Source organism: Ahaetulla prasina, chromosome 2 (genome assembly GCF_028640845.1).
Source record: "Ahaetulla prasina isolate Xishuangbanna chromosome 2, ASM2864084v1, whole genome shotgun sequence".
Lineage (NCBI taxonomy): Eukaryota > Metazoa > Chordata > Lepidosauria > Squamata > Colubridae > Ahaetulla > Ahaetulla prasina.
This window is the reverse complement of record NC_080540.1, coordinates 137,163,884-137,178,509: the sequence shown is the minus strand read 5'-3', so window position 1 is coordinate 137,178,509 and position 14,626 is coordinate 137,163,884. Positions and strand designations below refer to the sequence as shown.

Sequence of the window (14,626 nt, the reverse complement as noted above, 5' to 3'; positions counted from 1 at the left end):
TTATGGTTTTGATTGTTAGACCTGACAGATTGTAGAAAGAGGAGGATTTTCTTTTAACCATAAAGAGGTAAATTTATAATTGTATTTACAACAGCTTTAAAGAAAACTGGAAGCTACTTTTTTGTATTTAGCTTTCTCTTTGATTTCTTTATTTTTCTAGTTTATATTGGACTTTATCTTCCTTTAAAGAAAAATCTATATGTACAGTATATGTATATGTACAGTATGTACAATGTGTACCCATACTCCACACATCTGCTAAAGAGCAGCAATTCTATTGCATTTTGTTATTCTAGCATGCCTTTGCTCTAAGGCTGTTCATAGTATGCACAGCAACTAGCCATTATATAGATCTCCATTGTATCTCATAGTGCCTTGATTCTTGGATCAAGTTCCAATAAACACATTTTCTGTCAGGAAGTAAGCTTTTACAAAATTTAATTATGAAATTCTAATTACAGGGTTTTTTAAATTGTTTTAGCACATATTCAGAACACAAGACAACTTTAGTATGTTTCAAAATTAGAATGAAGAAAGTTATAAATACAATTCCTGGAACATGAAAATCAGATTCCAAAGGTTTTTTTTTTAGTTTTTTTATTTACATTTATATCCCGCCCTTCTCCGAAGACTCAGGGCGGCTTACAGTGTATAAGGCAATAGTCTCATTCTATTTGTATATTTTACAAAGTCAACTTATTGCCCCCCCAACAATCTGGGTCCTCATTTTACCTACCTTATAAAGGATGGAAGGCTGAGTCAACCTTGGGCCGGGCTTGAACCTGCAGTAATTGCAAGTAGCTGTGTTCTAATAACAGGCTTCTTACCAGCCTGAGCTACCACGGCCCTTTTAGGTTGACTACAATTACTATATAACTTCAAAATATTGCTTTGTTGCAGAAATGTCTTTTTTTTTTTATTGAAAGAGTTTTAAAAAACAAAAACATTTCCCCCCTTTTTTCCCCCCTCCCTCCCAAAAAAAACCCTTCCCCTCCTCCCCGGCTTCCCGGGTCAATCACAAGGTATTGTTATACATAAACCAAACATAGAATAAAATTTTCCTTCCAATCCAAATAACCACATCCAAAGCTTTTCATCTCCCAACCCCTCCCATTACATAAAATAACTTTCTAATTATTCAAAGGCAATCTGATATTTCTTAATCTGATATCTGTTTTGTAGATAATCAATCCATTTTTCCATTCAATTAAATATCTTTCCTGCGTATTGTCTTTTAAAAAGCTGAGATTTTAGCCATCTCAGCCAAATTAATAACTTTCAATATCCATTCTTCTATTGTAGGTATCTCTTCTTCTTCCAGTATTGTCCAATCAACAGTCTTGCTGCTGTTATTAAATTCAGAATCAATTTAGTCTCAATCCCTGTACAATCCGTTATAATTCCCAAAAGGAAAAATTGTGGCAGGAACTTTATCTTCTTCTTCAGTACATTTTGAATAATCCACCAAATTCTTATCCAAAAGACCTTAATTTTCTTGCAAGTCCACCAAATATGAAAATATGTAGCATCATCACAATCACACCTCCAACATTTCGCTTGGATATTAGGATACATACATGATAATTTTTTGGGATCTAAATGCCATCTATAAAACATCTTATAAAAATTTTCCTTAAATTCTGTGCTTGTGTAAACTTAACATTTCTAACCCAAATTTTCTCCCATGTTTCCAACATTATTGGTTCCTGAATATTCTGTGCCCATTTTATCATACAATCCTTTACCAAATCCTTTTCCGAATCTATTTCAAGCAACACATTATACAATCTCTTTATATGCTCCTGGGTCTGATTTCTAATTTGCTTTATTAAAATTTCCTCCTTTGCATTATACCAATTTTTGATCTTCTTTCCATCTAGCACTTATTGCCCATATTGAAACCAAGTATAATTCCTCCCTTCTTCATTTAATACCTGTAATGATTTTAATTGCAATCTACCTCCTTCAGCATACAAAAGTTCTTTATAAGTAATCATTTCCTGTTTCTGTTCTATATTTATATTCTCTATTGCATGTCTAGGGCTCGCCCATATAGGAATCTTGTAATCTAATTTATAGGAATATTTTTTCCAGACCCGCAAAAGAGCACTTCTCAACACATGATTCTTAAAAGCCCTATCCACTTTTTTTTCATAAAATAAGTACGCATGCCATCCATATAACAAGTCATAACCTTCTATATTCAAAATTCTTTCCTCTGTTAAGTTAAACCAGTCACTTATTACTGAAAGGGTTACTGCTTCATAATATAGTTTAAAGTTAGGCATTCTTAAACCACCTCTTTCCCGTGAGTCCTGTATTATTTTCATTTTAACCTCGCCTTTTACCCTGCCATATAAATTTATTAATCCCAATCTGCCAATCTTCCAAATTTTTATCCTTTTAATTATTGGTATCATCTGGAACAGAAACAAAAATCTAGGTAACACATTCATTTTAATAGCCGCAATCCTTCCCAATAGGGATAACTGCAATTTCTTCCAGCCACTCATATCATTCTGAACTTTTTGCCATAGCAAGTCATAATTATTCTTATAAAGTTTCTTGTTCGATGAGCTAATATAGACCCCTAAATATTTAACCTTTTTTACTACCTCAAATCCTGTCATTTCCTCTAGTTTTTGTTTCTGTTGTATAGACATATTTTTAATTATCACTTTTGTTTTATTCTGATTTATTTTAAATCCTGATACCTTTCCATATTTATCAATTACTTCCAACAAAAATCTACTTGAATTTATAGGATTTGTTAAAGTAACCACTACATCATCTGCAAAAGCTCTAACTTTATACTCATATTGTCTAATCTTAATTCCCTCTATTTTCATTAATTCTCGTATTTTATCTAATAATGGTTCCAGAGTCAAAACAAACAATAATGGTGATAAGGGACATCCCTGTCTCGTTCCTTTCGCAATCTTAATAACTTCTGTCAAGCTACCATTTACTATAATCTGTGCTGTTTGCTCTCCATAAATCGCTTTAATTATTCTAATAAAACAGTCTCCAAATTGCATTTTCTCTATTAATTTAAATAAAAAATCCCAATGCAATCGATCAAAGGCTTTCTCTGCATCCAAAAAAATAAGTGCCGCTGAAGTATTCTTCTTTTCCAAATATTCCAATATATTAATAATCTGTCTAACATTATTCCTCATCTGCCTCCCTTTTATAAAACCAGATTGATCAGTATGAATTCTTTGTTGTAAAACTAACATTAATCTATTTGCTATTATTTTTACAAAAATCTTATAATCATTATTTAAAAGTGAAATCGGCCTGTAGTTACCAGGTTTAGAGCAATCTTGCTCCTCTTTTGGTATCAGTGAAATAAAAGATGTTTTCCATGACGGGGGTATTCCCACTCCTAATTGTATCTGATTAAATAATTCTTTAAGTGGGCCTAATATTTCATCCTGTGTTTTTTTATAATAAGTTGCTGTAAGACCATCTGTACCAGGGGTTTTCCCCATTTTTAGTTGTTTAATTGCCTCCACTATTTCTCCAGTAGCTATTGGCCGATTCAGCTCCTCCCTCTGTTCTAATGTTAGAATATTAACCTTATAATCTTTCAAATAATCATAAATTGCAGAAATGTCTTGATGCACAAAAGATGACCAGATTTCTTTGGCTTACATTCCTGTTTTTTATTGGAAAGTATCTATAAGGCATTAAATCTCTGGGCTACCCCTTGAGGCCATGAACATCTTTCAACCTTGTAATCACAAAGAACCTTAGAGATAAATGCATGTATTAATATCTAAAGAGAAGGACTTCCTAGATATGGTGAAATTTATATGACTCAGATTTAAATCTAACAAAAAGAATGTTAAATAAGAATAGTTTTCAATTTAGTCTTAAAATAGTTATGCTTACTTTTCTATTAAATCCAGCGTTACTCCTGGTACCAATCTCACACTCTTCTGCATGCAAAACCTGTAGAGAAAAGAAGAGATCAGAAGTAAATCACACTAATTAAATACCTAAGGATATGGCTAATCCAAACGGTGTATGGCAGGAGCAGGAAACAATACTTGCTGTACCGGTAACTATGCAGTGGCCTCCATTATTGCCATGTCAAGTCTATCGATTTTATGAGCAACAGACATACATTTCCAGCGGAAAGGGCAGGAGGGGAAACATGTAATTATTCATTACAATATTAGGGAGCTGGTCAGAGTGGCCCCTACAAGTGGGAGTTTCAACAGCTTCAACAGATGCTGAAGGTAAAAGCAACAGTAGGCAAGTCAATAAAAGAAGTCTGAATAACTTTCCCTTTCAGTCTTAACAATTTAATCCTTGACTTATAATCATTCATTTAACCATTCAAAGTTACAATGGTACTGAAAAAAGTGACTTGTGACTGGTTTTCACATTAATGACCACTGCAGTATCCCGTGTCATGTGATCAAAATGCAGGTGCTTGACAACTGGCATGTGTTTATGAGAGTCGCACTGTTCTGGGGCCATGTGATCACCATTGGTAACCTTCTCAGCAGGCTTTCAAAAGCAAAGTCAATGGGGAAAGTCAGATTTGTTTCATGACCGCATGATTCACTTAACAACTGCAGTGATTTGCTTAACAACTGTGGCAGGAAAGGTCATAAAATGGAGTAAAACTCACCTAACAACTGCCTTGTTTAAACATGGAAATTTTGGGCTCAATTGTGGTCATAAATCTAAAACTACCCGTATTCTGCTTATATAAGAGCCATCAACAGTTTAAGAAAGTAATAAAGTGACCAGTTTAAGAAAGTAATAAACATTGGCCTGCAGCTGTGAATTACAGCAACCCTTCTTCCTTCTCCAGTTTGTTTCCATGTGTGCTTTATCATTCTTCTACTCTTTTTTTCTTCCTATGCTTTTTCTCTGATGTTCTTCCTCTCTGGCCTTTTCTTCACTGTTCAGGAGCCCTTCCTCCAGTTAGTGCTTTAATTTTTCAGAAAAAGCGGCATTAAAATTTATGTATATACGTGTGCAAACTAAAGGCAGAATTCAAGAGAAGGTATGCTGTACATGGGCACACACAGAGCAAACCTGATCTTCTAACTCCCTAGCTTTCTATTTTGAAACTCCAGAGACTTGTTCCGTTGCTGTGTCCTCATTCACAAATCAAAACAGTTCTGCTGCCACTGGGAATAGGAAGTCCTTCTGTAAACCTAGAATTTTTAAATAGTTCTGCCACTTAAAGTCTGTTTTACAACATTTCTGCATTAAGTGCTTTGATAATCATAAAATGTGATGTCCTTGACTAAGGAACATAGAAATCAGCCTGTTACTTTCTTCAGAGGACCATGTTCCTATAAAATTTGGAAGTGTGCTGTTATTTTATATTTATGCTAATTGTCCCCCTTTTCTCTATTTAATCATCCAATTCAGCAATTTATAATATCACTGTCAACTTTTTTGGTCTTGCTTAGCCAAACTTCAAATGCTATGAAGTATTTTGTGAGTACTGTGACAATCTGGGTGCCATACTAAATGTTGAATGCTGAAGACTGAGTATTCAAAGTTGTCTTACAATCATTTGTACTTTGTACATCATACAAGCCTTCTTGCTGGGTAGATTTCTTTTTTAAATATGCCTCCAAGAATGAAAGAACAGATTGAATATAGATAAGGGAAAATGCGGTTGGGTGCCAGAAAAAAAGGCAGTGATTTATGTGTTTTATATACAATTTTTATTTTAATATGTTTTAATTTAAGCATCAGGTATCATCAGGTATTCATTCCTCTAAAATACTATAAATCAGATTTCTAATGTAAAACTGCAACTATGCAATAAAACTAAATGAGTGACTGGACAGATCTGGAGTATGTTAAATGCATTTTTGTAGTTAAGAAGTCCACTCTGAACTTATTAACTCCCTGATAGTCACAATATCCCTTCTTAAATCCCTTATTCCCACTCAAGATGATAGTGCTGAAAATCTTCAGGTGCTTTTGGAAAATAGTGATTATCTACACCCAATCCAATGTGATGAATAGTTTCTACAAGAGCCAGGGTGAGTGTGATCTTATTACTTCATCTTATTCTTCCAGCAGCTTTTGGGATTGTCAAGGATTATATTATTTTGGATTGGCTGGGAGTTATTGGGAGTTACTGAACTCCTAACTACTCTGCTATAGTCAAAGAACAGCAATGGAGAACAATAGAGAAGCAATGGAGCAGCAGTGGAAATTAACAAAACAAAACATTAACATATCCACATAAAAAAACAAGTATGAGAATCATCTAGAAGGCACTCTGCCAAACGAATATCCGCAAAGTATCTTTTACAGATGTTTGATGGTAGAAATCAATATCAATGGACAGTTTGCGCTGCAAATTCTGAAAATTATGCAGACTTCAGGTTGGAGTGAAACAGGGATGTATAATCATAAACAATTCCAGTTATGTGCTAGATGATGATAATCCAGCCTTCTAAAAACCAAATGGCTTCTGTCGTGAACTGCAGGGGTTGGTTATAACAATGAAGGGCAAGGAGAACCATTTGTTTGTTTATCTGTTTAATAAATGTTTATGAAAATTCATCCAACAAAAGGAATTTGGGCAGTGAAAAATAAAAACACAATGCAATTACTGAAAAACATTAATGTTGAGACCCCAATAAAGCTCACATTTGTAGGCCAAACACACTATGCCAGCTCCATTAGCATTCTGGCCCCAGTGACTGTGGGAAAAGCCAGATCTTCACTGCTTCCCTGAAGGTCAGTGGGATCAGGCAATCCAGAGAGAGAGAAGCTATTTCATCAAGGCAGGTGCCATGACAATGAAGGCAAACTTCCAAAGTCCTGTCAACTGACACTGTTTTACTGAAGGGAGCCAAAAAATCTAGTGGGAATTGGCAGAGACTATTAGGGGTAGGCTTCTTGCCATGTAGAACTTTAAAGATAACAACCAGCACTTTGAATTAGCACCCAGAACCCTACTGGCAGCCAGTAATTATAATTTATTATCATCACTTATGACACTCCTGAAAAAAAGCTATTAATGACCAGTCCTCACATGATCAAAATTTGGGTGTTCAGCATGTATTTACAATGATTACACATCATCTAAATCATGTGATTGCCATTTACAATCTTCCCAGCTGACTTCCATCAAGCAAAGTCAATGGGGAAAGCTGGATTTGGTTAATGACTGCAGTGATGCATTTAACATTGCAGTAATCGTCTGGATTACTGCAATGCTCTCTACATGAGGAGCACCTTGAGGAGCACCCGGAGGCTCCAGTTAGTTCAGAACTTGGCTGCGCGGGTGATAGAGGGAGCCCCTCGTGGCTCCCATGTGACACCTCTCCTGCGCAGACTGCACTGGCTACCTGTGGCCTTCCGGGTGCGCTTCAAGGTTTTGGTAACTATCTTCAAAGCGCTCCATGGCATAGGGCCGGGTTACTTATGGGACCGCCTGCTGCTACCGAATACCTCTCACCGACCCGTGCGCTCTCACAGGGAGGGACTCCTCGGGGTGCCGTCGGCCAGGCAGTGCTGGCTGGCGACACCCAGGGGAAGGGCCTTCTCTGTGGGGGCCCCCACCCTCTGGAACGAGCTTCCCCCAGGACTCCGCCAACTTCCTGACCTTCGAACCTTTCGCCGCGAGCTTAAGACACATCTATTTATTTGCGCAGGACTGGACTAGATTTTAAATTCGAATTGGTTTTAATGGGGATTTTATTATTTATATTGTCATTTTTAATTATTCGGCCATTTGTAATAAGTTTTTTAATGGATGTTTTATGTTGTATTTATATGTATATTTTTATCTGGCTGTGAACCGCCCTGAGTCCTTAGGGAGATAGGGCGGTATAAAAATACGAAAAATAAAATAAATAAATAAATAAAATAAATAAATAACGACCATAGCAAAAAAAAAAGAGATTGTAAAATTGGGCATGACTCAATTTAACAAGCGCTTTGCATAGCGGTTGTGGTCTACCTGTATGACTGATGCCTCTGCATTTTAATCAGACTAAAACTTTCACTTGAGCAGCTCCATGTACAGCATGTTGCCATATTATGCCATAATCCACTTGGGAGGGGATTAAGGCATGGGTGACTATGAGCAGTGCTTTCTGATCTAGGTAAGAATGGGGAAAAACTAGCATAAAGGATGTATTTTTGTTCTTCAAACAGGAGCTAGGAGTCTAAGATGCTCCCCAGATTGCATACTAACTTCGACTGGGGAAGTGTAACCCTAGTTAGTTAAAGATGGCATATCATTTTAGGGGCCCTAAAATATATTCACTTAGTCTGGTAGCTCAACAGACTAATGCAGTCTGTTATTAACAGCAGCTGCTTGCAATTACTGCAGGTTCGAGTCCCACCAGGCTTAAGGTTGACTCAGCCTTCCATCCTTTATAAGGTAGGTAAAATGAGGACCCAGATTGTTGGGGGCAATAAGTTGACTTTGTATATAATATACAAATGGATGAAGACTATTGCTTGACATAGTGTAAGCCACCCTGAGTCTTCGGAGAAGGGCGGGATATAAATGCAAATAATAAAAAAAAAGTCTAATCAGGACTGAGTTAAGCCATGTTCTCCTCATCAAGATCCATCCAGGCTCTATATAGGGACTAGGAAAGCACCTCAGCAGTATCACTTCGACAGTCCAAATAGAAATGCACAATTGAATGTTATCAGCATATTGATACTTGACCCTAAGTCACCTAGCAGTTTCAGGTAAAAGTTATACAACAGTGGGAAGAGAGTCAAGCCCTATACCCTCCCTGCAATACCAATTGGAACCAGACTTGAAGGAAGGAGGGAAACCATGCCTGCTACTACCAACTCCAGAATGATAGTATCTGATCAATAGTACCGAGAACAAGTAGAAGCAAGATAGACACACTCTTCCCATCTTGAGCCAGCCAGAGGTCATTTACAAGCACAATCCCTGCTGTCTTAATAGAATATTTCAGCCTGAACTCTGATTGTATTCAGTCCACATAATCAGCTTCCTCCAGAGCCTTTTGAAACCTACCACCTGTCAGCTTTGGAAGCCATATTAGGCCGGAAGCTTCCGTGCTGCCACTTTCTCATGTGTGGGAAAGTAGGAGGGGGGATTTAGTAGAGGGGTTGTCATTAGACATAATAACATTCTGCCTGCAGGTCAAGGTCAGGCCGATCCTGCATCTGGAGAAGGAGTGGTCGGAGTGCTGTCTCGAGATGGGACGGTTGGCGATTGGAGCATGTGATCAACTGAGGAGTCAGGGGATGGTTTTGGGAGTTTTGATTTAATGAGGGGAAAACCCGGACCTTTCAGATTCGGGTTTTCCCAGATGTGCCAGTTTACCTATTTTAGTAAATAGAACTTTGAAAGATGCTTGCGTCAGAGTTTTTACTTGGAGTTCAGTTTTTTTCTGGAACACTGAAATTAACCTGAATCTCCCTTAAAGCATAAGGGCACCCCAAAAGGGGGCTGTCAGAGGTGCTGAGCCCCAGAATCTACCTTCTCAAAGACTCCCCCCCCCAAAAGGATGAAGAAAGTTGTCTAATACTGCATGACATTTTGAGTTATGTAGCAATGCAGAGAACCTTTGCTATATGTGAAGAGTTTGTCTCTTGCTTTTTGGAGAAGCCTCAGGTGTTGTATTTTATGACCAGGTGCCTTTTGATTAAGGATTGCTGCCTAGCTGGGACAAGCCTCCCACATTCCTAACGGAGAATGGCCCTATGTCAAATGATTTCCTTTGGAAAGGAAAATAAAACACACATCAGGGGTCAGGTCTAATAAAGTATTTCCACCCATTACAAAGTTGTCATTTTGTTCCCCCCTCAGGGCCTGGCACAAAAACATAGGAGCAGAAGGGAAATAAAACTGAGGCTTCAGAAATTTCAAGGTGATGTCAATTGTGCAAAGGAAACAGAATAATGAATCATATCAGGCTGTTTTTGATTAATAAGGAAAACATCCTTTCTCAGGCAAAACCAGTTCATTGTTGGTTCATCTGCTTTGGATTCAGCTTAATGACATACTTTGATGGCACAGTTCATAACTTTAATTAAAATCTACCTTCTTTTAAATCTGTACTCCAATATCCCAGGTGTCCAATCAGATTAGTAAAGGAATAATTCAAGTCCTCTCCTTTAAATAAATGTTTCTGTCTCCAGGCTAATTCCACACTTGACAAACTATTTTATTCTAGCCACTCTATTACATATCCTATGTATGTTCTCTTATGAATAGAAAGATAAAATATATTGGTTTGCTTAAGTTGCGTTCCTTCTACATTCATAATCTTTTTTAAACAAATACAAAAATGCACACATATTTTCCCTTTTGATATTCTGATAGGAAGAAATGTCATGAACCAAAGCATTGTACCAATATTTTAGAAAGCATCAGTAATTTGAAACATGGTCATAGAGGGCACTGCAAAATCTATACTGGCAATTTGTTATTAAACAGTACAAAAATGAAATTATCTAGTGATGTAAAATATGACACACAGCAAATACATTTCAATTTTTTTTATAATACCTAACAACAAATGCTTATGAGAGCAATCTTAACAGTATCAACTCCGTACAAGCTATAACTCTATAATTACACAAGGAAAATAATTAAAAAATACTGCAGAAAGTAAACATTCCCTTTATGCAAGTTGCAACCTCTAGTTCAGGTGTGCCCAACCTGCAGCTTCCGGGCCGCATGCAGAGTTGGACAGCTAATAATACAGCCCCACAAGATTGTAAACTTTTAATGTAATTATGTGATATATATACACACACACACACACACACACACACACACACACACATACATATATATATATATAAACTATATATATATGTCATATAGTTATGTAAATGTTTTATATGTGGCCTAAGACAATTCTTCTTCACTCAATGTGGCCAAGGATGGACATGTATGCTCTAGATCAGAGGTATCAAACTTGTGTCGTCATGGCAGCATCCCGGTATGTATCATGACTTTTTTCCCCTTCCTAAACTGGGCGTGGACGTGGCCAATGCGTGAAGCATCCAGCCTGCGGGCCGCGAGTTTGACAACCTTGCTCTAGATGGGGCATTAGTCTTACCTGATACGCACCTTCTCGTTGGGTGGAAGCAGCATCCATGAATGGTTTGTCAATGGTATCTGGTCAGGTGAATCACCTGTTGGCCCTCCGCTATGCTGGTATGCTCCTGAGGAGCAGGGATCGCCCTAGGGTGGTAGTCCAGGGGCCGTGGCTTTACTAGCCTGATTGTAAATCTTTTGGAGGGCCTGATTACTGCGTCTCTCATGCCATTGGGATGCCTTGGAGGTAGTGCCACACTGTTTCTTCTTGGAACCAGCTCCCAATCAGTCATCAGGTCTGGAAGAAGGGGGGCAGTCCTTTTGAGGGTGGGGGTCGGCCCTTGAGGGAGAACTTGCAATTCCCACCTCTGCGGGACTTGGACAAGACCTTAGGCATTGAGTCAGTTGGCTATCACAAACTGCCACAAAGAAGCTCCCCCAAATGGCCAGTAAAATGCTGCAGTTGTAATGCAGCAGTAAAAAGGAACCAATGCAGGCTGCCAGATATCAAAGCCTAAATCTCTGTTCCAAGTTCATGAAACATGTGGCTACCTGCCTCCCTCCACCGTTTCCAGAGGCTCAGGGCCGCTAGGCTCGAAACAATTGGCATTGCGTTTGTCGTGGAGTGCGAAGCTCCTGCAATGTATAGTCTTGTGCAATAACCCCTGTACAGGCAAAGATCATGAAGCCCCAAGGGGCCACCTCATAATTGGTGCGAAGTCGATCCGGAGTACGGTCCAATTTTAATATTATAATACATAACTCTGTAATATTATAGTTATACCTAGTTCAATAGATCATTAATAATTTGAAAAGATCCCAAGCTGGTACCTATTATTATATCTGAAAAGAAAGGCGTCTACAGACTAGACAGACTTTAAGCACAATGGCTGTAATAATTCATCCTTGATTAAAAATTATTATTTAATATCTTCACCATATGGCATAAATCTCAGAATACCATAAATTATTAGTTTAGATGACTATCTTATTTATTTACAGCTATATGCAAAAGTTTAGGAATCTCTGGTCATTGCATGTTTCAATAAATCCCTAATTGGGATGTCAAATTGGCGGCCCGTGGGCCGGATGCATCAAGCGCAGGCCATGCACACCCAGCTCTGCGAAGTTAAAAAAATGTCACAAAACGTCACGTGATTTCAACATGATGCCGCAAGTTTGATACCCGTGTTCTAAATGAACAGAAGCTAAGTAATCAAATACCCCAAACAATTACAAGCAAATGAAATCACAAACAGCACTTTAATCTTCCATTAAAAATGTGACTAGTAGGTACAGATTCATGATATGGGTTATCTATGGCTTAAAAAGCTAAGATGGAACAAAATTACAAGAACTCAGACTGTATAAAATTTAACAAATACAAAAGTCAATGCAGATAATTATTAGAAGTAATCAAACAAAAACAGTCTTCAGAAAAAAAATGTGCAATCCTAATGTTATATCCTAGTCAAAATAATCTCTTTTATTATGAACCTTGCTTTCTGTAAATTTCTAACTTTTAATTAGGTCTTAGAAATAATTAAGCCTTAATTCTTTATTTTCCTGGAGGCTTCCAGGTCTCCATTAAGAGCACCCTTCTTCACCCTCTATTCTCCAGAGACAGTAGTTTAGCTCTATTTACCATGGATCCAGACAGATTTATTTCTCCATAAATATGGAGAAGTACTCTCTTCTTTAGGAAATTGACCTTTTCTCACCGACTTCCTGGTGACTTCCAGGGGCTGGATCCCTCACGGTGTCTCTTTTATACCATATTCTCTCTTACCTTCCCCAAACTCTTGCTTTATCACCTATCATGATAAACACCACACCTATCGTGTGGTGCTGGGGTGGATAATGGTTTTGCTTGGGCCAAACTATCCTCCTGCCTTCCTTCTTGAGGCTAGGATTTCAAAATTACCTTTTACAGATACTCCTTGACTTATAAGTACAACTAGCTGAATACCCGTGCTCCACTACGAAACTATGTGATCGGGCTTGATAAATTGACACTTAAGAGTTTGAAAATTAATGAGTAGCTATGATCAGCCTCTTCTCTTCCCGTCTCTCCCTCAGGCTAGCCCCACAGAAGCCTCTCCTCTCTTTCTCCTTCTCTCCCTCAGGCTTGCCCCATAGATCCTCTCCCCTCCCCTTCTCTCCCTCAGCCTTGCCCCACAGAAATAGCTCCTATCCTTTCCCATAGTCTGGCCCCATAGAGCGTCTCCTCTCCCCTTCTCTCCCTCAGGCTTGCCCCATAGATCCTCTCCTCTCCCCTTCTCTTCCTCAGGCTTTCTAGCCCCTCCTCTCCATGAGGCTTGCCCCACAGAAGCCTGTCCTATGCTATCCCATCCTCTCCAGAGTTATTTTCAAGTTGGGAGGGGGAGCAGAACATCTAATTAATTAGCATCGGAGTATGTTATAATAATATAGGAAATACTAATGCTCTGATGGTCATTTTGAAAAATCCTTTCTTAGTGAGCACCTAGAAGCTAACAGAAACATACGTGGTAAATTTCAAGGCTTTACGACGCTGAGATTTTGTGATTAATGCACAAGTGGTTTTCACTTTTATATATATAGATTGAGCCCAGAATTTTGGTTGTAAATCATTGCAGTCATAAATTGACTCACCATGTGACTGGACTCATGTTTATTGCATTTTTATGATGATCATTAAGTCACCATGGTCATTAAATGAATCATGTGGTCATAAATCCAAACCAGTTTATCTGATGGGCATGTTTGTTTTGATAAAACAGCAAAAAAAACAACAACAACACCAAACCATGGCATAATGTAATGTATCTGCAGAGATGGTGTGACACTTGTAACTTTGAGAATGGACCCTCCCAGTCTATTTTAAAGTCTACTGTAACTTCAAATGCTTGTTAAGCCATAGCAGGGGTGGGTTTCAAAACCCATCGGTGTTTTGCTCGTGGGCGTGGGTGCGCGACACTTCTGCACATGTGTAGTGGGGCAGCGGGAGGCTCCGCCCACCCACTTCTGCACATGTGCAGAAGTGGGTGGGCAGAGCCTCCCACCGCCACCACTACCGGTTTACGCAATCCGGAGTGAACTGGTAGCAACCCACCACTGGTCCTAAGTCAAGGCATACCTGTATTCTCTGTAGTCAAAAGGTCTTTGGCTCATCCTGTATTTCAATCTACATACTATCAAGGATATTCTACTACTTGGAAAGTAAAGGTGTTGATTCCCTGTCTGATAGATATTGTACAGGTGACCTGGGATGAGATAGCAGGTTTTGGGAGTTCGTCTTTTTAGACTGCATGCAACAAATTTTTGGGTGAATGATGGTTTGTCCATTCACTATGTTTGTCTTTTCCCAGTTTTCAGAATGGTTATGGTCTTCATTGAGTTTCAATTTGTTAAAAAATGTATCTTATTTTTCTAAAAAGTTTATTAGTTCATTTCCATGATTGCTTAATAAGCGTATGTAGCCATGAAGACATTCTTTTTCTCGACACCTACAAGATATTATATGAAATAAATTCAAAGCCGGTTTGTATGGTGGCAACTTAAATCCATTCCCGCCCCCCCTGTTAAGAATGTTAGGCTGTA

General features: G+C 38.3%; 1 protein-coding gene across 1 annotated transcript in view; it reads right to left on the bottom strand.

Annotated features, from left to right (window-relative positions):
- The window catches only part of RPTOR (regulatory associated protein of MTOR complex 1), a 478,109-nt gene that overhangs the window by 213,549 nt on the left and 249,934 nt on the right, over window positions 1-14,626 (bottom strand). The window contains exon 7 of the mRNA XM_058165601.1: window positions 3,898-3,957. Coding sequence (XP_058021584.1) covers window positions 3,898-3,957 — 60 coding nt within the window. The remainder of the gene's footprint in view (window positions 1-3,897; window positions 3,958-14,626) is intronic.